This window comes from Gopherus evgoodei, chromosome 9 (assembly GCF_007399415.2).
Source record: "Gopherus evgoodei ecotype Sinaloan lineage chromosome 9, rGopEvg1_v1.p, whole genome shotgun sequence".
Classification (NCBI taxonomy): domain Eukaryota; kingdom Metazoa; phylum Chordata; order Testudines; family Testudinidae; genus Gopherus; species Gopherus evgoodei.
The window spans coordinates 25,516,674-25,543,182 of NC_044330.1; the positions used below are offsets into that span (position 1 = coordinate 25,516,674).

The 26,509-nt window shown below is 42.3% G+C and overlaps 1 protein-coding gene across 1 annotated transcript in view; it reads left to right on the forward strand.

The window, feature by feature from the left end:
- The window catches only part of PLCH1 (phospholipase C eta 1), a 196,146-nt gene that overhangs the window by 26,781 nt on the left and 142,856 nt on the right, over positions 1-26,509 (forward strand). Inside the window, exon 3 of the mRNA XM_030575977.1 lies at positions 13,290-13,407. Within this exon, the coding sequence (XP_030431837.1) occupies positions 13,329-13,407 (79 nt within the window). The 5' untranslated portion in view covers positions 13,290-13,328. The remainder of the gene's footprint in view (positions 1-13,289; positions 13,408-26,509) is intronic.

Consider the following 26,509-nt stretch of genomic DNA (forward strand, 5'->3'; position numbering starts at 1 on the left):
GGCTGGCCCACAACATTTTGGCACTGGGGCGGGGAGCTCAAATGATGCCCCCACACCCCCTCGCTTGGGCCAAAACTTTGAAAGGTCTCAATTCTGCCTTCTTCCTGTTCTACTCCTTTCATGGTACTGCTCTGCTACCTACCTCAATAAAGGAGAATTAACAACTTAAAATACCTTGTTCAAAAATTTTAAGTAACACTTAACTTTCAAATGCCTGAACAGCAAATGTAACTTTTCTTGTCTGCATAGTAAACATTGGCATTTTTATCTGTTTGAATAATCAAATTGGTGCTTTTCATGCCTTCTTGGTTGCAAAGATTTGAACTGCTTCCTGAAGGTCCACAGTCTGGGCCAGCGCATGCTCTGTTGAGATGGTTTCAAGATCAAGCAGCCTGTCCTGTGTCATTGTTGAGTGTAGATGTGTTTTTATTAACCTCAGCTTGGAGAAGCTGCGTTCTCCACTGGCAGCTGTTACAGGAAGTGTTTGAGGTATGCGCAGAGCAACAAAAGCATTTAGAAAGAGGATGGTCATCTTATTTGAGCACATATATTCCAGAACAGCCATTGGAGTTGATCCTGCTGAAATATATCTTGAAAGGGCTTTTAGTTCATCACCTAAATCACTCGCATCAATATCGCGCATGTAGTCATGCCCTGTATTGCTGGTGTAGGTCTTCTTCAGGTATAGTGAGGAGTTTTGGAATCTCATACAACATCCAGGGGCGGCTCCAGGCACCAGCGCACGAAGTGCGTGCCTGGGGCGGCAAGCCGCAGGAGGCTGCCTGCTGGTCACCATGAGGGTGGCAGTCAGGCTGCCTTTGACAGCGTTTCTGCAGGAGGTCCACCGGTCCTGTGGTTCGGCGGCAATTCGGAGACAGGTACGCCAAAGGTGCAGGACCAGTGGACCTCCCACTGGTGCGCTGCCGAAAGCCGCCTGACTGCCATGCTTGGGGCGGCAAAATACATAGAGCCGCCCCTGACAACATCCCAAATATACTGCTGTGTTCCTTGAGCTGCATGAAACGCTGACTGTATTGCACGATCTAGTACCTGGTTAAAGAATTCAACTTTGAATTGTTGTTTGGGGTCTCTTATGGGATTATCCCATGCCTCGTAATGAAAATGTCTCCTTCGGTGACTCTTGTATTCTTGAATGGGTGGGAAAATAGCTTCAGTGTGAAGTTCCTCTGCCAACTTCTGTGCACTCTTCAGAACATTTTGAAATCCCTCATCTGACCAGTAAGAGTGTAGGTATGACTTTGTCTAGTTGTTCTATTGCTCCAGATATATCAAGGTCAACACCTTGGAGTTTCTTGCTTACAACATTTATTTCAGACAGTATGTCATGCCACAACACTAAGCCACATAGAAATTTGAAGTTACGTATGTTTCTGGTGATTCCATTTTCCTCTGCCACTGTTCTCCCATGAACGGTTCCTGTCATAGCATTATACTCCATAATGGCAACTGTGTCATCATCTATCTCCCCAATTTGGTGTTTGATAGGCTTTATCGCCTCCACTTGACTTTCTGATTGTATGGCACTCAGTGGTTTCAGTGTCAGAGAGGATGTTCCCAGATGTTGCTTCAAAATTTGCCATCGATGAGTTGATGCAGATAAAAATACATAGATGTTTTGAATTACATTAAAAAGTTCAGCAGCCTCACTAGAAGCTGATGCTGCATCACTGACCACCAAGTTCAATGAATGAGAACTGCATGGGACAAAAAAAGCTCGAGGGTTTAACTCTTGGATCTATGTCTGCAATCCTCTGTTCTTTCCTCTCATGTTGCCACCATTATTGTAGGCCTGACCTCTCATGTCAGTTGTTGCTATTCCCATATCTTCCGGCTTTTTAAGAACCACATTTGTCATACCAGCTCCTATAGTATCATCAATGTCGGTAAATTCTAGAAAATGGTCTCTGACAGTCACCATTGCAAGGACATTTTCACTAGGTTCTGTTGTTATTACAAAACACACCATTAAAGTCATTTGTTCCATATGGCTGATGTCAGGTGTGCAGTCCAGAATAACAGAGTAATATTTTGCTGATTTCAGATCTGCCACAATCTTCTATTTAACTTTTGTTGCCATAACTGTATGATCTCCTTTTGAATTGTTTTTCCAAGGTAGTGGTGTGTGTAAATTTCTTGGTTGGTGACTCTTCTTAGATGCTCCTGGAGTACAGCATCAAACTCAGACATCAGCTCCACAGTTTTAAGGAAGTTTCCATTGTTTGGCACATACAGCTGAACTGAAGTGCCACTCAGTGCTTGGTTTTGTTTAGCAAGCATTCTCACAATGGCAATGAACTTTTTCAGAACATTTTACCAGTAAAGAGACTCTGATGCAATCTTTTCTTGATGCTGATCATTCTTTAACTTTAGTGTCATCTCAAGCTCTTTTCACGTATGGAATGCTCTCTGGTAATTTGCTGCCTTCTCATGCATGCCAGATTTCTAGCCAGATTTTTCCAGTCCTTTCTTCCAGTAGAACCCAATGTGGCTGGACCATTAGACTGGAAGAGTTTGCAACAAAAACAGTATGCAGCATTCTGGTTTTTTGAGTACATAAGCCACGGTCTGTGCACTTTGTCACCATTGGGGATTTCATGCCAATAATGTGTTGGATGGAAACTTCTATTTTCATTGTCTTTGGAGAACATGAAGCTTTTCACTTGCTGTAGCCCATGCAGTACAAGGAAGTCCCTCAGGCTACTGCTCAAGTGGGTCCACAGTCTTGGATCATCTAGACTTAAGGAACTAAACTCTGCAGCAGCAGTTTCTTGTGCCTCCACCACACTCTTCTCTGATCTACACTTTTCTTCAGGAATGTACATGGTTACATCCATTTGAGATGGAGATATGGATGCTGCAGCAGCTGCCAGGTCACCTGCACTCTAAGTGGAATATCAGGCATCTCCTCACCACTCATCCTCACTGGGGCCAGAAGGCTCACCGTGAACATTTGTGTCTATGTATCTCAGGAGAGCTCCTTCCTGCTTAGATAGAAACGCTTCCTTTGCTGGCTTTCTTTTTCTGAATGCTGCCCCAGAGCAGCGTTTTCTTCTTTCACTCATGACTGCTGTTCTGTGCCATCAATAGTGGCTCTCAACACTCAATTGAAGGGGACAAATAAGCAGGCTAGTAGCAGGGCCTGAGTGAGGGAAGAGATCAGTGTCTTAAGGGCTAACTGGCTCCTACTACTTCAGTTGACTGCCTGTTCTCCTCAAGTGGGTTCAGGGAAACAGCAGGAAACAGGAAGCTACCTGAGAAGCTGGTGTTAATCAGTCCAGTCTCCTGGAGGTGCTAGAGAGGTACATAAGAGGTTCCTCCTCCTCTCTCTCCCTGCAGCTCCTGCTGCTTTCCATTATTTCCTCTCACCTTTTCTCCTCCTGTTATGTGTCTTGTGCCCTCCTTCCTCCAGCACAGCACTCCACCATCTCTGTGCATCTAGAGCAGAGAGAATACATATGCACCATTTGCAGACACACTTTTCTACACTTTGGGTCCTAATGGCACCCCCCTATAGTCTGGCACCTGAGGTGGCCGCCTCAGTTCGCCTCATGGTAAGACCAGCCCTGTTCTCACTTATGATTCTCTCAGCAAATATTGTTGTTATAAAATGCAGGAGAAATTTGAATAGCCCCAATCTTTGGATTGTGTGACAGCATATTCTAGGATATTAGAGAGACAAGATGGGTGAGGTAATATCTTTTATTGGATCAACTTCTTTTGATGAGAGAAACAAGCTTTCGAGCTGCAGAGAGCTGAAGAAGAGCTTGCTCTTCTGTCTCTAAACTCTCTTACCAACAGAGGTTGGTCCAATAAAATATATTACCTCACTCACCTTGTCTCTCTAATATGCTGGGACTGACACGGCTACAGCAACACTGCACATTCTAGGATATGAGAGTAAAAGTGCCATGCTGTCCTGTGTTCCTCTGTTTTGGCTTTACCAAGCATTTTCTCTGTTCATTTAGAGCCAGATTCTGCCCCCCATACTCATCTAAAATAGACACCCAGTCCACCATGAATAAAGATAACAGAATCTGGCCTTTAGAAATGTAGGGCTTCATCCTGAAAATGCTGTATTCACATGAGTAAGAGGATGTAGGACTAGGTCCCTAGTGTAGAACCTAATTTACACAGCCAAGCAAACTGTACGAAAAGAGTATTAATAAAAACATGGTTCTGGCTAACATGGGTCCCTCCTACTGTATGCATATGGTCTAAGTACAGGAGTATCAGTTGAGCAAGACTGGTTCCATTTCTGACTTTGCCAGAGATTTCCAGTCATACTCAGGATAAATCACTTAACCTCTATGTGCCTTAGTTTCCCCATCTATAAAAGGAGACCAATAATACAAATTACACAGACATGTAAATTTCTCAAACACTTTGAGATTCTCCAATGGAAGGTGCTGTACAAGTGCAAAGTATTTTCATTATCTCTGTCTTTGTGTATTCTGGGGCAGTTGAGAGAAACACATTACACACATTGGTGGGGCTGCACCAGGTAAAAATCAGCACAGAATATGGCCTGCCACCATACATTTGTAAGTTTGACTTTCGTGATAAAAAATTGTACTATATTATTTGTATTAGGTGAATTGAAAAATACTATTTCTTTTGTTTTTTACTGTGCACATATTTGTAATAAAATATAATAATATAAAGTGAGCTCTGTATACTTTGTATTCTGTGTGGTAATTGAAATCAATATATTTGAAAATGTAGAAAACATCCAAAATATTTAAATAAATGATATTCTGTTATTCTTTAACAGTGCAATTAAATCATGATTAATTTTTTTAATTGCATGATTAATTACAATAATTTTTTTAAATCACTTGACAGCCCTACTTTTTGCCAAATCAAGTTCAATGGCATATGTTACAGACTGTGCTTAACATTAGACTTTTATTAAGAGAGTGGATATTTGGGTTGGTATGAATCTGGTTGTGCTTCTCCCTGACCTTTCAACTAGAAAAAGGGCTGGGTTAGCATAAGATCTTCACATATGGGTGTCCAGTAATCACATTAAAGTACTCAGATTAAAGAGAAATTACTTTTATAAATATTCCATGCCATTCAGTATTAAATATCTGATATTTAAAAAGTTACTTGCACAATTGTGTGCTTAACTGTGGGATTGCACATATGAATCGAATATTTGCATAAGCAAATAGATATATACACACAATCAGAGTAATTGCGTATACTCAACTTATTAAAAAAATCAGGCCTTTAAATGTGAGGAAAATGGAGGAAAATATTTTACTTGTTTTGTCACACTTGTCATTTCTAAACTGTATGTGTATATATGAGAAAAAGAAAGTGGTCTGAAGTCAGCAGAAACTAATTTATCTACTCATCTAGTTGTAAACCCCTATTATTTCAATTGCTATATGTCCCTTGATATGAATTATTTACATTAAAAAGTCGCTAATTATCCAGATAAATTCTTTATCCTCCATTTCACTGGGATAAATGTGGATCTATTCTAATTATTTTGATTATTATTTTATTACATGAACTGAAACTAACAAGAAGCAAACCCCATAGTGAAATCTATAGCTTAATTGTGTTGAATTCTGATGCCATTTGCTAGGGTTATGGCTTATTAGGTGCAGCAGTTCCCATTTGTCCTTTCTTGTTCTTGTTTAACTCAGGGTCATTTTTAATGAGTTTTTAATGTCTCTTAAAATCATGCCAGATGCTTATTCTCTTCTGAAACTAGTCCACATTTTAATGACATCAGTAAATAACGTACACTCAAATGGAGTGTACTGAATCAAGTGCTTATATATTTTATTGCAAGGTATATAATACATTAATGAAGAATTAGATTCTGAGTTGTCCCATGCACAAGAAGGCGAGGTTGGGGGAAGAGGAGTGGGAACCAGTAACCTCCATTGCTAGTTGTATTCACAGTCATTGCACCCTGGCTAGCTAGCATGCACTGTGCCAACTATGGGAAGGAACGATCAGTTGTGAGCATAGATATCTTCTTGCCTTCACATTACAGCAGCAGAGCAAAGCCATCGTAGGGGGTGAGGCGCATGTATTGTGCCTTTTCAAAGGCTGCTCTGACCTATGCTTCCCCTGTGTCAGTGTACCCTTGAGCTCCTGTACGAAGAGCTGTGGTTTAAAGCTATAATTTAATGCTAACTGTAGAACCATTGGTAAGGGGACACATAAGTAAATGGTAATTTCTTGTATAAAATAAATAAGCTCTGACAAACTGAATTTGAAGATAAATTGGTTTTGCTCAGGTAATGCCTTTTTGTGAAGTATCTTTTACAAGTGTTCTTAGCTGAAGTCTGTGAATGTCCCTGTCCTTGGAAGGCTTTGTGAATTACAGTACTCAAGGTACCAGAATAACCCTCACTGACTCTCACATAACTTCTAGTTGATTCATTTTTATTGAAAGAATAGTTCCTTTGACTTCATGTATTTCTAGAGGCTGCTTCATAGAATCCATCACTGAGCTGACCTTAGGTGTTAAGTTAATGTATTGTGAATGGGTTCTTGCCTCTTTTTGCTGAGGTAGGACAGTAACAGAGATCTGTCTTGTGCCAGTTCAGGGGCTGCTGACCCCTGAATTTTGCCTCTTGTGAAATAGCGACATTACAGCTAAACTACAGCGCCAGCTACTGATTACTTCAGAAGATTGTTTTTTGTAAGTTAGGCCTAAACTACACACAGATTTTGTACTAATGTAACAATAATGGCTATAGATGTGATTTTTATATTGAAAAAGTTATATGGCACAACCACCAATATAGATGCAATTATACCAGTATAAACAATGGTACAGTTTATTCCTCTTCACGTACAGAATAAACTGTATTGATATAACCATTTTTATACTGTTATAACTGAGTCCACATTAGGAGGATTGTACCACTTTAAGTAGACTCGTATTGTTAAAGAACAACTTTTGTGTGCAGACAAGCCTTTAGTATTTGCTGTAATATTTTTTAGTCTTCGGAGAAGAGACCATTCTTTTACTCTTCGTTTGTACAGTGTACAGTACCCGGGCCCTGATCCTGACTGGGGCTTCTCAGAGCTGCCACAATACAAACAATAGTATAGATGAAAATGAAAGTACTTTTTAGAAGATTTTCTCATATGTGAAGTAGTTGGATTTCCCTTATAATTCTTTCATCTCTAATGTTGCAAAGAGCACCTTTTTTTTTTTGGGGTAAGAGTTTCCTGTGGTGTGGGAGAATCCTTTGTGCTAAGAACAAAAGGGGATATTGTATCCGCGTGGGACACAAAATAAGAGCTAGGCTGAAGCATTTCTTTGAAAGAGACTAAATGTATATTGGAAATAATATTTTTGTTACAAATCCCCAGTCAATGTGAACTCTGTGAGTGCTGGAAGAGACTAAGAAAATATCTTTTCTTTCTCACATAATCTTAGTGATGAAGGATTGATAAATAAAATGTACTTTCTTAATTTCTTAAAACATGACTTAGTTTTATCTTTTTCTCATTACCTGATCATTAGCCTACAATTTTAATCTGATGTAACATGAATAAATATGGTCTGTATCACCCCCAAACTTCGGGAAAACCTGGATTGGAATTTCCCAGCTTGGGCTCCTTATTAATTATAACTAGGAGAGTGATTTTACTTCAGCAGTTTTAATGAAAATTCATGTGTGATAAGGGCAAAAACCGAAGACATATAGAAGAACACAACCACCAGCAGAGTCACAGGTATTGTTGCTTAGTACCCCATACAATCTTAATAGATTTAATTTTAAGTGTAATTAACCACATATTAGTGTAGGCTACTAACCTCCCTAGTACATTCCCGAGGGAGACTTTTATACCTATTACTTTGGGATAAAACAGAAAGAGACCGCATCAGAACACACCAGTATTTGACAAGTATCAGAAGGGTAGCCTTGTTAGTCTGGATCTGTAAAAGCAGCAAAGAGTCCTGTGGTACCTTATAGACTAACAGACGTATTGGAGCATGAGCTTCTGTGGGTGAAGACCCACTTAGTCGGATGCAGTATTTGACAGCAATCAAAAGGAAATTTACTTAAATTATCACTGGTTTCAGAGTGCTAGCCGTGCTAGTCTATTTCAGCAAAAACAACGAGGAGTCCTTGTGGCACCTTGGAGACTAACAAATTTATTTGGGCATAAGCTTTCGTGGGCTAACGCTTATGCCCAAATAAATTTGTTAGTCTCTAAGGTGCCACAAGGACACCTCTTTGTTTTTAAATGATCACTGTTGGTCACAGAATTTCCCAGAGGCAGCAAAACTCAATTTCAGAGTAAAGACAAACTTTGAAAGATAAGTAAAGAGGCCTAACATACCTGCTAACTAAACCCCCAGGGAGAGAACAAAGTACACTTGTGCAACAGAATGGCTAACTAACAAAAACTACAACAGAAGCGTGCATAAAAAGTGTATTATCACTTATTCAATGCTAATTTTCTGACATTTTAATCAACAGTACACAAAGACCACTTTTCCCATACCAACCCACCCAGCAGCTTCAGAGTAACATCCTGAGTCCCACAGAAAGAAACTTTTTACAAACACACACTAACTGCTCCCCTCCCCGGAATGAAAATGTACTGTATCTAGTTCATGAAATCAGTGGCAAAAATCCTGTTGACTTCAATAATAGCAGGATTGGGTCCAGGGTCGTGACTCCTCCATCATAAAAAGTAAACAGAAAATTCATCAAATGAGCTACAAAAAACTTGGGCTGATAATGAGATGAAAAACCCAGAAGTAGCAATGACTCCAAATTTTTAAAAGTTTGTATGCCCAAGAGGAATGTGCAAAACACCCCTTTAAAAATTGGGGTCAAAAATTTCACATAATAAAAATAAAGAAAAATTAACATCATTTTATGCACAGACAATGCTTTCTGCTCTCTCTTTTCTTTCTCCCTAAATATTATGCATGGTTTTCTTCCTTACTTTTCCCAAACAATCTGTTTTCTAATTCTGATAGTGTGTAAACACCCTCCAGGATTGTCCCCTGCACTGAAAGAAAACCCATCAAAATCTTTAACAATGTGTAAGTAGAAAATATAAAACTCTTTGTGAGGTCTAAAATGTTCGTAGAGCTGCGGAGGTGCTTTCTGTTTAATTTGCTTTTTACAACTAATCATGCCATGGATGCTGTTGTGAGACAGTGGATGGCTCTTCCAGGCAGCCATGCAAAGCTTTCCGGAGAGGAGGAGTGACTTTTTAGCCAAGCTTGTACAGTCTTTTCCACACATGAATCCTTTTGTCTGTGGTCATTTCAAAGAGGTTTATGACTCAGGTCTGGAGACTGTAGGGTGTGTTCAGGTTAAAAAAATAAAAAATTAAATCAAATCTGGGGCCCTATTCTCCTACTAGGGGATATGCAGTGTTGTCAACCCCAAGGCTTCAAAAACATGAAATTGGCTTAAATTATGTGATTGGCTTAAAGATCACAAGATTTTTTTAAATTGCTGTTTTGGAGAGACCTGACTTTTAATTTTCACACTTTTTATGGTAACCTTCATCTTTTTAATTATTTGTGTATCTCATGGTAGCACTAAGATCAGGAATGGGCCTTGTTGTGGTAGGTGCTCTACAAGCAGGGTGGTGGATCCCTACCCTGAAGAGCTTATAGTCTAGGTGGAAGATGGACACAGTGTGAAGGGTTGGGGATGGGAAAACAATTAAATATATATAAAAATATACACATAAATTTCATTTGTTTTTTCAATTTTGTAATTACGTAAGTAAAAAACAGCAACTGTCCCTCAGTCAGCTCCCCCAGCAGCCCCTCAGTCTAGCTATGAAATGGTGACTGATTTCTCGTAGGAGCTGTGGCAGAAGTGTGTCTCTAGAAGAGATTTGACAGAGAAGGGGGAGCAGCCTTACAGATCAGTTCAGAGTGTTTCAGGATAAGAGGCAGCATGGAAGAAAGAATGAAGGTGTTTGCAGGAGGAGCAGAGAAGAAGGTAGCTGAAGCAGGCAGCACTGGAAGAGTGGAGGCGGGAGGGTGATAACTAGGTGACAAGAGCAAGTTTACAGGAAGAGGGAAGAGGGTAAAGACAGGAAGCTTGTACTTGATATGATGGGAAACTAGAAGCCAGTGGAAGGACTGGGGGATTGCCGAGCAATAATCTAAGGAGATTATTTTAGCAGCAGCATTTTGTCTGAATCAGAGAAGAGCATTTATATTCATTTGTACATGTGGAGGAAAATTCAACCTGGAACAAACACAAAATGCAAGCACAGCAAACGGGGAGAAGGGGACTTCTTCCTTCTGGCAGACTGAACCTTTCCCTCTCAGCCCCTTTCCTTCCCTAGACATGAGCATTCAGCAGCTCATTTTATTATTGTTTGTATTAATCATGTTTATTACAGTAGTGCCAAAGGGCCAACCAAGAGTGGTGCCCTGTTGTGCTAGGTGCTGTACAGAGAGTCATAGACGCTCCCTGCCCCAAAGAGTTTACAATCTGAAAAGACCAGACAGACACATGGTAGGGGAAGAGGTGGAACACGGAAGCAGAGTGAACTTTGTGATGGCAGTTACATATTTGCGGGGGGTGAGTGGGAGATGGGTTTACTTAGGAGGGAAGGAAGTGAGCGGGAGAGGAGGATAAGGTGGGCAGGTGAGGAGTGAAGCTGACTGAAGAGACTGAGGGTGCGAGGAGTGGAGCAAACAGCCAGACAGCTCAGGGCAGAGAAAGTCCACCTAAAACGGTAGAAAGTTCTTTGAATGTGCCGAGGTCCCTGCTTTCCCTGCACCTGCTCCTACCAGCGGGAGTCTCTGGCTTGCCGCTATGTGCAGTTTTCTCCTAAGGCCAAATGGGGGTGAGGAGAGGAGGCACCCACCATCCTGGGGATGAGATGAGCAGAGACCTCATCTAAAGGGGCAGGAACTCAGTTCAGCTGCAGAGCATACTGCAGGCTCCTCCCCTGCAAAGGGGACTGCTCTGCTGGACACTGGGGAGGATGCTGCACTGCTAAGATTACTCCTTCCACTGCTGTTCCCCTTTCCTAGCACCTGCCTGGATTATGACTCCTTACTGTACCCCAGTAGGGAAAGGAGGAGGAGGTGGGAGAGATGGAGAGACCGCTAGTACCATATGGCCAATTCAATGGCCTTGCCTGCCTTAGGACATTGCTCCATTCAGGAGTACAGAAGAGGTGTACAGAAAATGCAGGCTGCAGCGTCTAGTGTTAGAGAGGTAGGGTGGTCCAGTGGTTAGGGCACTATCCTAGGACTTGCGACACCTGGGTTATGTTCCCTGCTTTGCCACAGATGTCCTGTGTGACCATAGGTAAGCCACTTAGTCTCTCTGTGCCTCAGTGCCCCTCTGTTAAATGGGGTAACAGCACTGCTCTGCCTCAGAGGTCTGATGAGGAAGGTACATTAAAGATTGTATGGAGCTCAGTTACTATGGTGTTGGGGACCATATAAGTGTCTTAGTGAGGAAGCTGGAGGCAGGTCAGTCAAAAATTCTTGGGTTTGCCTGCTGCTGGCTCATGCTAATGCTAATTGACAAGAGAGTGAATGCTGGCTACAAGGTGCCAGATTTTCAAATGCTGAGCAACCACAACCGAGGCCAAATTTTCCAAAGAGCTACAATCCCCTTCAGGCACCAAAATAATTGGTCAGATTTTATTATTACTACAGTGCCTAGTAGCCCTAGTCATGGACCAGGACCACATCAAAAGTGTGTAGCATCCAGCCCCCATATTCATTTTGGGGGGTACTTTGGAAAATCTGGCTGCTTATTTGATGCCTAAATGGATGCTGACCTCTTTTGAAAATGTGATCCTAACAGGGGTGCTGAGCTCTTTTGGAAATCTGATCTTTAGTGTCATAAGTAACAAACCTCATTGTGAAGGGAATATTCATGACAGATCTATAAACCCCTTTATTTGACAGGCTGAGCCTTAACCAAGTCTGTACTAACAGGCCCTGCTATGATGGGATGGATTTTGCAAGGCCCATTTCTAATTAACAAAAGGTTGGAATTCTTCAAAAATGAATTTAGTAAAATGGTTTGAATAAATAAAGCCTTGTTTTGAGATATGTCCACCGGCTTTTTAAGAGTTACATTTTATCTTCTCTGCCCATGTCTGCACTAGCGACCTTGCAGTGGCACAGCTGTACGGATGAAACTCGCTGCTGTAAGATCACTCATGTAGCTGCTCTATACTCTCTTGTCAACATAATAAAACCACTTCAACCAGCAGTGATAGCTATGGCAACTAGCGAAGCTCTCCCGCTGACAGCTATGCACACCACTACTTATGCAAATGAAACTTATGTTGCTCAAGGGAGTGTTTTTTCGGCACCCCAGAGCGACGTAAGTTTTGCTGACATAAATGGTAGTGTAGACATGGCCTCTGATCCCTGAAAATAATAGTTACAACTGTTTACACTGTCTTCTATTGTAGCAATGGAACACAAGCATTGAAGGGCTGATTTTTTTTCTCAGCTACACACGTTTTTCACTTAGCTTGTCTTTGTTTAAAATTTGATTAGTCAATTTCATTTTAATTGCCTCATAAATATTAATAGGCTGATTAAGCAAAATTGGCTGCTGGAGCTATTAAGTTCTGAGAAATTTCTGGGGCCTGTTATAAGAAAGATTATTGTCTGTTCTGAGGGTTATCACTGCTAGCATTCTGTCGTAAATTCCCCTTGAAGAGTCCCTTGAGAGGCTTGCTCCTGCCACTCTTGAAAACCCACACTGCCTTCAACTGGAGCAGGATTGGACCCTCAGTCCTAACGTGAGTGGGTATTTTTCCAGCTGCCAGAATGTCAGTCAGCTGGGGAGCCACTGTAAAGGGGCCATGGCCTGAAGTTTTTGGAGTCACCCTGACTGACTACTTTTTTCCAGAGGTCAGCCAAAGAGTAGGTGAAAAGGGACAAGTGGCTCAAAGATTAATCTTCTTCCCCACCCCAATCAAGCTGCTTCGGGGAGCTGGAATCCCGGCTGCACAGCAGACAAGAAATTGACGTGTGAATTAATATACTCTGGAGAGTTAAACTGTGGATGTTGTGTGCTGTAATAGGTTCCTTGGTGCCTAGATATCTTGGAGATGGGCACATTAGAAATCCTGAGAGTGACAGACAACAGACAATAGTCACTGTAGCATTTTGAGTAAAACTGTTGGGCTATTTTGCATAAAGAATGCCAATAAACATACCTTTATTACAACTATAATAATGATATATGTCTTTCTCTTTGTTTAATAGAGGGATAAGTTGTGTATTATCTATAATTGTATTCTGTTTCATTCTGCAGGGTAATTGTCTTTGATGCTGAGCAGGAAGTCTTGTTACAATGAGTTATTGGAGCCTGAATAAGAAAAGTTGTCTGCAGTACTGCAGACATTTTTTAGTGGACAATGGCGTATTTCATGGTAAGCTGCATGTTTTCTTTTCATTTCTTACTTCACTCAGATGCAACTGAAATTTTATAGTGGCACATAACTAGGCAATAATTATCTTCTTGTAGATAAAAAGTAGATTTAGTTGACCCTGCCAGCAGGTAGGGGATCTTGGGGGACAACTACTGTACTGGTGGGGTGCAAAATAAACTTTATTAAGAAAATGCAAAAACAGGGAAAATTCAATAGTTAGGGGTATGGGGTTTGTTAAGGTAGACCATTGGGGAGGGGTTTCTTTTAGTAAATAGTATAGGGGGTTTCAATAGTGGGGTACAATACAGTGGGGTACAATACAGCTGGTAACCAAGTAGCACTGAAGTATGAATGTAACAGGTAGCTAACAATTTCTATGTGAAGGGTGTGTCACAGCAGCATATAACCAACTAACAGTTATGGGTAAAATGTGTTAAATAACCAACAACTCTAGGTAAAAATGTGTCACAGTGGTGTAAATGTAAAATGTGAGGTGTGTCAGAGAGAAAAAGGGTAACCGATGGGGTTTTATGCTAGACTTCAGTAATACAATTGAGGTTTGGCAGCAGTAGGAGCGGGGTGAACACGTGGGAGAAGGGATTAAAAGAGAGAGAGAAAGGCAGTGGTAGAGGAATAAGGTGGGGGATGGGGGAAGAGGAGCAGGTGGTGGAGCAGAGACCAAAGGCAGAGGCGGCTGCGGAGGGAGATTTAAACTCAGGGAGACAGAGAGAGCAGACAGGCTGCAAGTTTAAACAGCAGAGAGACTGCAACGAGTGACTGGGCAGCTCGGGGGGAGACATGGGCAAGCTTGGGGGGGGGAGTTAGGGCAGCGGGAAGACAGACTTAACCACAATTATACAGAACACAGCAAAATCTTATTTATGATCTAACTTAACCAAGACTACACAAATTAGCAAGTAACAGAACACAATGCAACAATTCTTTTTTTAAACCTAACTTACAGAGCACAATACAAACAATTATTTAAACCTAACTTAACCACAGCTATGCAAAATGAAATTACAACTTATCTAGACTAAGAACCTGATTCTAATAGGTGCACCTTACACTATGCCGATTCTTTGATCGGGAGGGGGAGCAGTTCCAGAGGGCAGAGTGGTGTGTGCCCAGGGTACAGCCCCCGGGGGTGGTGGTGGTGGCTGCAGCAGTGGGGCGGCTGCAAGCCGGCGGCCCAGGATACAGTCCAGGAAGGCACAGCTTAGCAGCGGCACAGGCTTGTTTTTAGCAGCAAAGGCGCTGCGGAGCAAGAAACAGATTACAGATACAGACCAAGGAGTTAGCTTGGGTCTGTCTGCTGGGGAAACAAGGCCAGCAGCTAGGACAGGGGGAGTCTGCAAGAGGGAGTTCTTACCAATCCCCAGGACAGCAGCAAGCACAGAGGCAGGAACAGCAGTAGCATCGGAGGATGGAGAGAGGACTCGATTCGCTTACAATAATCAGGAGATCTCCAGGCACAAATTCGTTGTTCGTGGGAGGGGAGTTTAAAAACGGGGGTATGCTCAAAAACAAACAAGAGCGGGGAGAGGGCCCCTCAAAGACCCCTAGCTGATCAGACCAGGTGGCAAAGCAAGGACCTTCTCTGAGGTCTGATCAGAAACTGTCCGGCTTTAAAGGCAAACTCAGGCAGTTTCCCACCAGTACTTTTGATTGGCTCCTCTTGATACAGGGGAGGAGAGAAGGCAGGGAAAGGCTGCAGGTAAGCATAGGCATGCCTGGGCATGTTCTGAGCCACAGGTATGATTCATATGCTTAATTAGTTGGTGTCATGGTACAATTCCCCACTCTGAACCTTAGCATCCAAAAGATGGGGTGCCGGCATGAATTCCTCTAAGCTCAATCACCAGCTTACAACCTGTAGCGCTGCCACCAACCAGGAATTCCAGTGCCTGATACATTCTGGTCCCCACAAAACCTGGCCCGGGGACCCCCAAGACCCAGACCCTCTGGATTTTAACACAAGGAAAGTAAACCCTTTCCCTCACCGTTGCCTCTCCCAGACTTCCCCTCCCTGGGTTACCCTGGAAGAACACTGTGATTCAAACTCCTTGAATCCTGAAACAGAGAGGAAAATGCACCTTCCCCCCTCCTTCTCTCTCCCCCTCCCAGATTTTCCCTGAGAGAGACAGTAATCCTAACACAGAGAGAATTTAGCCTCTCTCTCTCCCCTCCCTCTTTTCTCCCCATCAATTCCCTGGTGGATCCAGACCCCGTCCCCTGGGGTCTCACCAGAATAAAAAAACAATCAGGTTCTTAAACAAGAAAAGCTTTTAATTAAAGAAAGAAAAAACAGTAAAAATTATCTTTGTAAATTTAAAAAAATGGAATAGGTACAGGGTCTTTCAGCTATAGACACTGGGAATACCCTCCCAGCCTAAGTATACAAGTACAAATTAAAATCTTTTCAGCAAAATACCAATTTGAATTCCTTCCAACCAAATACACATTTGCAAATAAAGAAAACAACCATAAGCCTAACTCGCTTTATCTACCTAGTACTCACTAGTCTGAATTTATAAGAGCCTGTATTGGAGAGATTGGAAAGAAACCTGGTTGCACATCTGCTCCCTCTGAGCCCCAAGTGTGAACAACAACCAAAACTAACAGCACAGCACAAAAACTTCCCTGTCTCAAGATTTGAAAGTATCCTGTCCTCTGATTGGTCCTCTGGTCAGGTGACAGCCAGGCTCACTGTTCTTGTTAACCCTTTCCGGGCAAAAGAGATATGAAGCAGTTTTGTTCTATTAACTCTTACTTATCTGTTTATGACAGTTGGCCACTTCAGGTCTTGCATTTCTGGGCAGCGGCCCCCACACCGAGCCCGGGTCTGAACAAAGGAGCCAAACAAAGAAGCAAGAAGCCCCCTCCCTAGGCAGAGCAATGGCTTCAGTTAGTCTGTACAAGCCATTCCTATGAATAGGGTTGTGACTTTAGTTAGCACAATGGCCGGGAGGGGTGGCCACACAGGACAAACAGAAAGGAGAGGGGAAAAAGGATGCAGCAGGGGGACAGCTGTAACAGACATTAGTAACACTTTTTAATGTTTTGGAGTTACAGTTTTTACTTGGCAAGATAACAGGGCATATTAGTTTGTTATGGAAGTGCTTATTGAGGCATACCGATATAAGACTTTAATTACAATTTTCTATAATAAAAATGTATTGATTGATGGTGTAGGTCAGGGGTATCATGTAAACATATCGGGAAAGTTCTGTTTTTATACCACTGATGATGGCCAGAAATACTTGAGAAAATCCTGCAATTTACAATTTTTCCCTTGCTTTGGGCACAGTCATGTTCTGTGTCTTTTATGTTTAAGACAAACAGTCATATTCAGTACTGATGTGTTTCCATTGATGTTCATGGTGTTGCACCCTGTTATATCAGGGTTGAATTTGGGCCAAAATCTTCAAGATCACTTAAGCCAGGGGTTCTCAGACTTTTGTACTGGTGACCCCTTTCACACAGCAAGCCTCCGAGTGCGACCCCCCCTTATGCATTAAAAACACTTTTTTATATATTTAACATCATTATAAATGCTGGCGGCAAAGCAGGGTTTGGGGTGGAGGCTGACAGCTCGTGACTCCTCATGTAATAACCTCGCGACCCCCTGAGGGGGTCCCGACCCCCAGTTTGAGAACCCCTGACTTAAGCACTATCAAACTGCAACCTCTCTGGTAAAGTGGCAGGTCAGCAGGCAGTACTTCTGTCAGTCCCTCGTGGAGATGTAGTTTCCATTTGTGCTGAAAGAGAGCTGTGTGGGATGTGGGAGGAGGATTTTTGGTTGGTGTAGCTGACCAGGTCTAGATTAAAGCCGTGTCCCTTAGGTAGGCAGCTTTGTGTCTGGCCAAGAGGCTTGTGAGCATCCCTGTTTTGAATATTATGTTTTTAATTTCTTGTCAGTTCATATGACTGTATATTTTAATGAGTATTGGAGACTTTCAAGATAACTGCTTTGACTAGCTGAATCTACAGTCCGGAGTTTTTTAAAGCAATAACCAAACCTTTCATTTAAGTCTTTTTGTTAATGTCAATATTTTCCCCAGTTCATCTTGCATTTTCCCGTTTGTCTCTCAGTATGGCCAGCAAGTGCCTGAATGAATGAGGTGCAGCGGGTTCCTGAATACATAGAGCTCAGCTACAGGAGGGATAGTGGCTGCCTAAGAATTACAGCATAGGCAGGACCTTAACTAAGTTTGTAATTACAGTAGTTAGTGACATGGCTGTATCTGCGCACAACATAGTTAATACTCAGTAAGCATGGCAGTTAACACTAGGTCATCCTTTTCAGAGACTAGGCTGACATATAGTTGTCCTCCTGTAACTGGTTTGGCATGCGGCTTTTGTATATTATATCCATGATACCCCCACCGCCACCCAGGCCAGTTGTTCTTCCTTCCAGCTGTCTGTGTATCCCAGAGTGCATTGAACCTAGGTGATGCTGGTGCCACTCTATGTTCATGTACTCCAGGTACTATATTCCCCTGCTGAGACACTGGAGATAGCTGCCCAATTTTTTCCAGAATGCACCAATACAAACAGTTGAACATAGTGGTCAATGTGAATGCACACACATGGCTGTGCTACAAATAAGGTTTCTGTGTAGGTACAACTCAGTTGTATATTTTGTAACTATGTTAGGTGAGTGCCATGAACTAGTTACAAAAGCACTGTACTGGTAGTACAGACAGGGCTATAGTCGGGATCATGCTCAAGGCTGTTCACCACCTAACAGTAGTAAAACATGTTTTTGTGATATCTTCAAAGTGAGCCATAGTCACTGCTCTATTTCATCTCTGCAGCGCCATTGACATCACTGGGGTTGGACAGGTGTAGCTAATGGCTGAATATTGCCCCAGTACATGATACAACATACCTAGTGTGGACTCATACCACCCCTGTGATGATGGTCTAACACACTGTAATATATTTATAATAAGATGTAAGGCCTGATTCTCCTCTCACTTACATTTGGGCAAAACAGGAGTAATTCTACTTGAATCAGTGGTTCTGATTCTGAGTGTCATTGTTGCTGGGCCATAAGAGCCCCAACCCTTCTTGCATTCCCCATGGTTTATATTAAATGTGGGCCATAGGAAACAGAAACTCTGGCTCACAGAACACTGGCCATGCGTACCTCTCTCCCTGGAACATCTCCTCCCATCACCTCCTTCCCCCTTACATATCCCCTATGGCAGAGGCTGGGAAGGGGAGTGAAGCAGGGTCCTTATGTTTACTGTATACTAGCCAGAGGAGGCCCTCTCTCTTAGGGGTGTTCCCCAAAGGCAGTGTCCATCAGCTTTCCAATCCCTGTACCCCACCAGAGTAGTGTCCTTGGGGATCACAGTGGAGAATCAGGCCCAGTGATTTATGCTAGTGTAAAATCAGTGTAATTTAGGCAACAATAAGACCCATAATCTTACAGCAGTGACGCTGCAGTCATCTAGGCAATTTCTGTGGAAAACTGGAGTCTATGTGGTTTTTTAAAATTAGATATGCTATTTTAATCACTAAGTGCTACAGGACTAAGCTAGGTGAGGAGTGTTCTCCTCTTATAAAAGGGGCACAGGGTGACCAATTCCTTACAGAGGGGTCCAAGGTTATTCTCCCTAGGAAAATATTTGAAAGCACGTAATTTGATGGAATTTGGTGGATTCCAAAGCAAAACCTCCACCCTTCAGAATTAACTTTTACCTCGGACTCAGAAAGTTATCTGTGGAGTTACAGTTTTGTACATCAAGAGGACAGGGATGAACTCCATCAGGGACAGGGAAATCCCTGTGTATCCCTCTTCTTTTTTAACACTGGTGAAAGTGATGGATGTTTCTTTCAGGGCTGGCTATTAGAACAAGTGAAGTAGGTGATTGATTAGGGCCCTGCCATTTTGGGTTTTGTGCAAGCTTTGTGATTCATGAGCTTGCTCTTCTGAAGCCAGATATGGATGGGAGATAACTCATAACCTGATCCCTTCTCTCCAGCAGTTTGGGCTCCTGTTGTTGCTTGGGGCCCAGTTGCTGCCAGTCATAAAATTGATCCTGCTTATTATGATCATAGTAAAACTTATATTTAATACAAGGATCTAACTTAAACCAGCCAAAGCAGAGAGATTCAAGAGTTATTACTGTCACCTTCTGTATCTGTACTCATGAAATCCTTGCCCTGTTAAAGTCAGTGGCAAAACTCCTACTGACTTTAATGTGGATTTAATATGGATTTCTCCCATGGTATCTATGCAGTGCAGGAAGTTCACAAGGGTTTTTGTGGAACTATGTGTAGTGAATGTGCTAAAATAACATTTGTGCTAAAATTTGCAGTGCTAAGTTTTGTGTTGAGTTTCTTGAGTTTGCACATATGTCACTTAATGCAGGATTTGGCTTGAAACACTGCACAACGTTTTGCTAGTGTCACTGCCTCTAAGGATATGTCTACACTACCTGCCGGATCGGTGGGCAGCGATTGATCCAGCAGGGGTCGATTTATTGCGTCTAGTCTAGACACGATAAATCGATTCCTGAGCGCTGTCCCATCGACTCCTGTACTCCACCACCGCGAGAGGCGCAAGCAGAGTCAATGGGGGAGCGACAGCGGTTGACTCACTGTGGTGAGGGCACCACGATCTAAGTACATTGACTTCAGCAACGTGAATAACATTATTCATGGAGCTGAAGTTGCGTAACTTAGATCGATCCCTTCCTTCCTCGTCCCCCCCAGTGTAGACCAGGCCTTACTGTATAGTATATATTTCTTTGGCAGCTTTAGCTGTTTAAATGTTAGACAGGTACACAAGGGGGCAGTATAGGACTTAATATAAAGTTGCATTCTTTTAATAAATTTAAACCTACAAAGTATCTAAAAGATTGTACATCTTTAAACAATGAAGCGTGTTTTTGGAAATAATAAGTATTCGAAAGCTTACAGTTAGCAAAGTGAATCAGAATTATGCGACTATTAACACAGTCATTACAAAAGTTTTTTGGATATCAAATAAGCATTTCAATTTCCAGTTTCTAAATGAGAGACAATGTAACTGTAATTACTCCATACAAATCTAAAGAAACTCTTTATATAGTGGAGACGATTCAAAAGATAATTTTTTTTTTTAAAAGGAACTTTGAGATTCTGCCATAAATGTAAATTACAGTGTTTCCTGCAGAGTGGGGAAAAAGCTCCTCTTTTCATTGTAAACTAACTTGAGTTAAGAACTCACCTTTTTTCTTCAAGTGACTTGACTGTGGTTACAGATGAAGTCTGTAGCAGGGCAGAGTTGAACCCCAGTCTCTGGCTAGGTTTTCTCAAATAGAATTGTTGAGTCACGAAAAGGATATTTAAACAGTCCATTGAGAAATTTGGCTCCTCCTGGCACACCTGGAATGCTCTTTGCATTCTCACACACAAGGGCTCCCAGTGGTGCACAGATGATCACACAATCGTTTGGAGTAGAGTTGCTTTGAGCACAGCTGCTGACTGTTGCACTAGCACTGTTGCACTATGGACTGCAAGCACTGGTGTAATAACCCCATTGATGAAAGTAGTCCTCTCAGTACTCTCCTGCAATGGCCTGAGTGGTCTACTTTGAGCACTCCACAGCACAGGTGTCAAGTTTGCCAAAGACACCTCTACTAACATCCTTGGACGTACTGTAGAGCTCGTTGTGCACTATTTTGCAACATTGTCCTGTGTTTAACTCTTTTATCATCAGCCAGGCCTCAGGAACAGGCTTCCATATTCTGTAACCGCAGCAATTTTATAGTGATGTTATTTGCTTTAGCCTAAATTCTTTGTTAATATATGGAACTGAATAGCGTTTGTGTATATAACATGGTATATCTAGTTATAGAGCCTTTAACCCTTGGCTACTGAGTAGGATGCATCTTGAGTTAATACAATGTATGAACTAATTGGATTAATTAATATTGTGGAAGTAGAAAAAAGATAAAGGGAATTTGAACGCAGATATTTTAGTTTTTAGGAATAAAGTAAGAGTCAGGCTAATACTAGCTCTAATAACGCGAGATTTCAAGGCAGGGCTTGGGCAAGTGGAAAGTGAGTGGGGAAAAAACTGTAAGAGATACTGTTTTTCGACCTTGTGTTAGATAAGAATGGAATATAGACTGTAGCAGGAACTGCTGAGAAAAGTGAGATATCAGAAGGAATATGTATAAACAAGATGCGGTTGTTGATCATTATTGTCTGTAACAAAAGGTATAAATGCTTGCCCTAATTGTTTATCTAACTGAGACCTCCCTGGGGCGGGGGGAACCCTACCCATGTGTACTCTCCCATGCATATTGCAATTGCTTGTAATAAAGCTGCCTTTGGCTAGTTGCTTCAAACTCAGAGTGAGGACATTGTTTTCTTCCACAATATCATTACAGGTGGCCTATAATAACCGAGGATACCCAGATAGTAGTTTTTAAAATAAGTTCTTTAATTTCATTTCATACATAAAAAATTCCACTATAGTCCAACTCCTTGAGTCCCTACAGAGTCCTTATACAGGCAAAATTCGCCTGGGCAAAATTCGCCCCTGACATGTATCCCATGCAATCACAATGCCTGTAGTGTACGAAGAATATGTAAAGTAAATGGAGCTTGAACTGGGGTGTAAATAGAATGGGGTTCTAGAAGATCTAAATTTCCTGACACTTACTGTCCTTTGTAACTGTAACCAAGGAAAGGATTTGATTTAGTGAGCATTTGGCTAGAGCAGGGGTTCTCAAACTTCATTGCATTGCGACCCCCTTCTGACAACAAAAATTACTACACGACGCCAGGAGGGGGGACTGAAGCCTGAATTTGCCCAAGTCCCACCACCCAGGTGAGGGGGGGCCAAAGCCAGAGGAAGGGGAAGGAGTCAAAGCCCAAGCCCAAGGGCTTCAACCCCAGACAGGGAGCCTGTAACCTGAGCCCCACCAGGGCTCCCAAGGGACTGAGGGCAGATCAACACTTAAAATCCTGCACTGATGCAGCTGCGGCACTGTAGATTGTCAGTGAAGATGCTCCTATGTTGAAGGGAGAGCTTCTCCATTTGCCAGAGAGGCGGTAGCTATGTCAGCGGGAGAAGCTTTGCCGTCGACATAGCGCTGTCTATATGGGGGATTAGGCTGATGTAACTATATTGCTTAGGTGTATGGATTTTTCACACCCCTGAGTGACATAGTTATACTGATATCGGTCTGGAATGTAGACCTGGCCTGAATAGGGAGTAAAGAATTTGGCACAATAATAATAATAATAATGTAAACACATTGCTTTTCATGCAAGTATTTAAAAGAACATACTGGATTTCTATCTGTATATTAAGGCATAGCCCAGTACAGTTACAGAGGAGAAATAATGTCCAAAATAAAGGAAAGAAGGGGAAGGGCTAATCAAATGCTTTCACTCTTATAGGGCGTGATCAAAAGGCTACTGAAGTCAATGTGGATCATTCATTGGGTTTTTCATCAGGCATCTAAAGAGCAAAAAAAAGCATTTATTCATATAAAAGAAAATTACTTTTGTATTAGAAGCATGAAAAGTCTTGCAGCCAAAAAGCTGCAGTCGGCAAGACTTGGAGGTCCTCGTGCATGGGGCCAGTGATGAGACTATGAAGCAAAGCTTGTGTAACTATTATAGCAGTGTCAAGCAAGAAAAGCTTTTGCCTTTTCCTCCCAAGTCCACTAACACCTAGCCCCAGGTATAGTGAATGCTTGCCTGAGGTGGCTTATGTAAGTCTCGTAAGTCATGTGAATATATTATATGAATACTGAAGTGGAGAGGAAGTTTGTTGAAGAAAAGTGGCATCGTATAGTTTCCCCTGGGCTAGATAATGAGGCTCAGCACCATTTTCATCACAAGCCTGTACTTTAAAAGCACAACCCAGCCCTATGATCTCCCACAAATTTACGTTATTGTCTTGCATTGTTAGAGGACTAGATTCCTGTGTGTTCATATTTATTTTCCACCTTTCTTTGTAGTAGATGTTATAATACATTTGACTATAAACTTTTATGAAAGGACTAAAAGCAAATAGCCACTATTGTTCTAAAGGTTGAATTACAATTCAGATTAATTTATTGAAATTTGAGTGGGATTTCTTATTAATTTAGAAATTCAATATTCTTTTGGTCTGGAGGACCCAAATTTGCCAAAGTTGCCAATTATCATGAGATCTCCATGTCTGTGATCAGAGCTAGAAATGTTCGCAATTCACTGAACAGTTATATAATCCCTTGCATAACTATTTTTTGTCACTTCAGCAGTGCCAATGTTTACTGAAGTTAATGTTTTAGTTTTGGTGTGTGGATTAAACATTTGCTAACTTGTATGCATCCCTTTAATAAAAGCTGATTCAAAGGTAACATCACTTTTGGTTTTCTTGCTTTTAGGTGCTACTAGTTCTAGCTGATGAATATTAATAACTTTCTTGTAAAACAGCATCTCAGCCATCCACATTATAATATTTATTCAGCTGTGTATTACAATTAATACCAACATTGTATGAAAGATTTATTCAGTTTTTACAAAGACATTTCCTAAGGTAATCACAGCAAATCTAGAAGAGCAAAGTTTTGATGTGTGAGCAGTCTCACCTAAATGCATAAATAAGCCCTGCAGGGTAATGATAGAAGTGAAGACTGAATCATGGAAAAGAAAGCAGAGAATGGATAAATATGGTGCTTAATTTTTTATGTCTCTGACTTATTTAGATGTAAGGAATTCAGTCATTGTGTACAGTGTACCTCATCTGATGGTGTCGCCCATAGCTTCTGTGTGCCAGAAGCTGGTAATGGGCAACAGCAGGGATGGATCACTTGATGATTACCTGTTCTGTTAATTCCCTCTGAAGCACCTGGCATTGGCCACTGTCAGAAGACAAGATACTGGGCTAGATGGACCTTTGGTATGATCCAGTATGGTCATTCTTCTGTTCTGATAATCTCCAATCTCTTCATAAATCAAATGAAAATAAACATGCAAACTGAATTCAATTTAGAAAGGTATCATCAAATAAAAATGCCATCGAGGATGCAATCAGAGTACTATTCCTATGTGTTATTTACTGAGTGCTGACGGCGCTCTTCGTGTTGTACAAAACACAGTGAAAGACACAGTCCCTGCTCCTAGAAGTTTACAATTTAAATAGACAGACAAAACACACGGCCAACCTCTGGAACTCATTGCCAGGGGATGTTGTGAAGGCCAAAACTATAACGGGGTTTAAAAAAGAATTAGATAAGTTCATGGAAGATTGGTCCATCAATGGCTATCAGCCAAGATGGTCAGGGATGCAACCCCCTGTGCTCTGGGTGTCCCTACCCTTTGACCGCCAAATACTGGGTCTGGACAACAGGGGATGGATTATTTGATAATTGCCCTGTTCTGTTCATCCCCTCAGAAGCATCTGGTGCCAGCCATTGTTGGAAGACAGGATACTGAGCTAGGTGGACTGTTGGTGGATACTGGGCTAGGTGGACCATTAGTCTGACCTAGTATGGCCATTCTTAAGTTTGTAACAATTTAGATACAAAGGGGGAAATTCGCTGCCCAAAACCAGGAATCAGTATGTTTTGTGCAGGTAAGTAAGTGGGAGTTGGGGGATGATTTTCTTGCATCAAACCAATGGCCCGACTGTGCACCAATGGCAATGCATCATCTTAACAACTACTAGTCCACCCAGTGACCTGCAATTGGATACCTCTTCATTCCCCTTTATCAGATGTTTTGGTTAATTGGAAGTTTGAATCCTGTAGTCCCTTCCCTGTTATGCTCCCAACTCTCCTCCATTCCAGCCTGAGACCGCCTCCCCTTTCCACAGATTGCAGGTGATGCAACCCCCATCCTCCATGTCCCAGCTCCACTTGGCCCCCCCCTTCCCCCAAGGGGCCATTTGGTATGGGGGGCATCTAAATGCGCCCGCATCCTGGCCGGCGGTGGAGCATTCGCCAAAATGCCGCCAAATTTCTGTGGCATTTCGGCAGCAACGCCTCTTGATGACGTTGCTTGTCAGCAGAAATCGGTGTCATAGAGAGGTGTCGCCACCGAACTTCTGCGGCATTTCGGCGGATGCTCCACCGTTGCCACGGTCCTTTGTCTGGCGCCCGCCAGATGAAAAGGTTGGGAACCACTGACGTAGAGCATGGTTCTGTATTGGTGTGGACCAAGGATTTGGGGGATTTTTATTAGATAGGTATATGACACTATTTTTTCTTGGCTGGCATATTCTTGGTAGGATTTATGGAAGAAGTGACTGTCAAGGAGGGGTTTGAATGAGAAGAGCATAAAAATAAGAGTACAGTAACTCCTCGCTTAACATTGTAGTTATGTTCCTGAAAAATGTGACTTTAAGTGAAATGACGTTAAGTGAATCCAATATCCCCATAAGAATTAATGTAAAGGAGTGGGGGGGTTAGGTTCCAGGAATTTTTTTCACCAGAGAAAAAAACTATATTATATAAATACACACAGCATACGTTTTAAACAAACAATTTAATACTGGTACACAGCAATGATGATTGTGAAGCTTGGTTGAGGTGGTGAAGTCAGAGGGTGGAAGAGGGTGGGATATTTCCCAGGGAATGCCTTACTGCTAAATGATGAGCTAGCATTCAGCTGAGCCCTCAAGGGTTAACACATTGTTGTTAATGAAGCCTCACACTCTAGAAGGCAGCACGAATGGAGAGAGGGGAGACAGCATGGCAAACAGAGACACACACCCTGTGTGTGTATGTGTGTGTGAGAGAGATGCACATTGCCCCTTTCAGTATGCTGACTCCACTCTAAGTACATTGCCTTTAAAAAGATCAGGAAGTTGAGCCAGCAGCAAGCTTTCTCCGTCCTGAGGCCTGTCCTGTCCCCATTCTGCTCTATAGGAGAAGGGGCAAGTGGGGGGGGGCAGGAGTAGGGGATGGGGGGCACCTTGACATTATCTCCCCCCCCGCACAAGCAAGCAGGAGACTCCCGGAGCACCTCCAAGGCAGAGGGCAGGAGTAGCACTTGGCAGCTGGGGGAGGGACAGCTGAACTGCCAGCAATTGATAGCCTGCTGGGCTGCTGCTGCACAGGAAACTTAGGGGAATAGGGAGCTGCCGGTCCACCCAGGT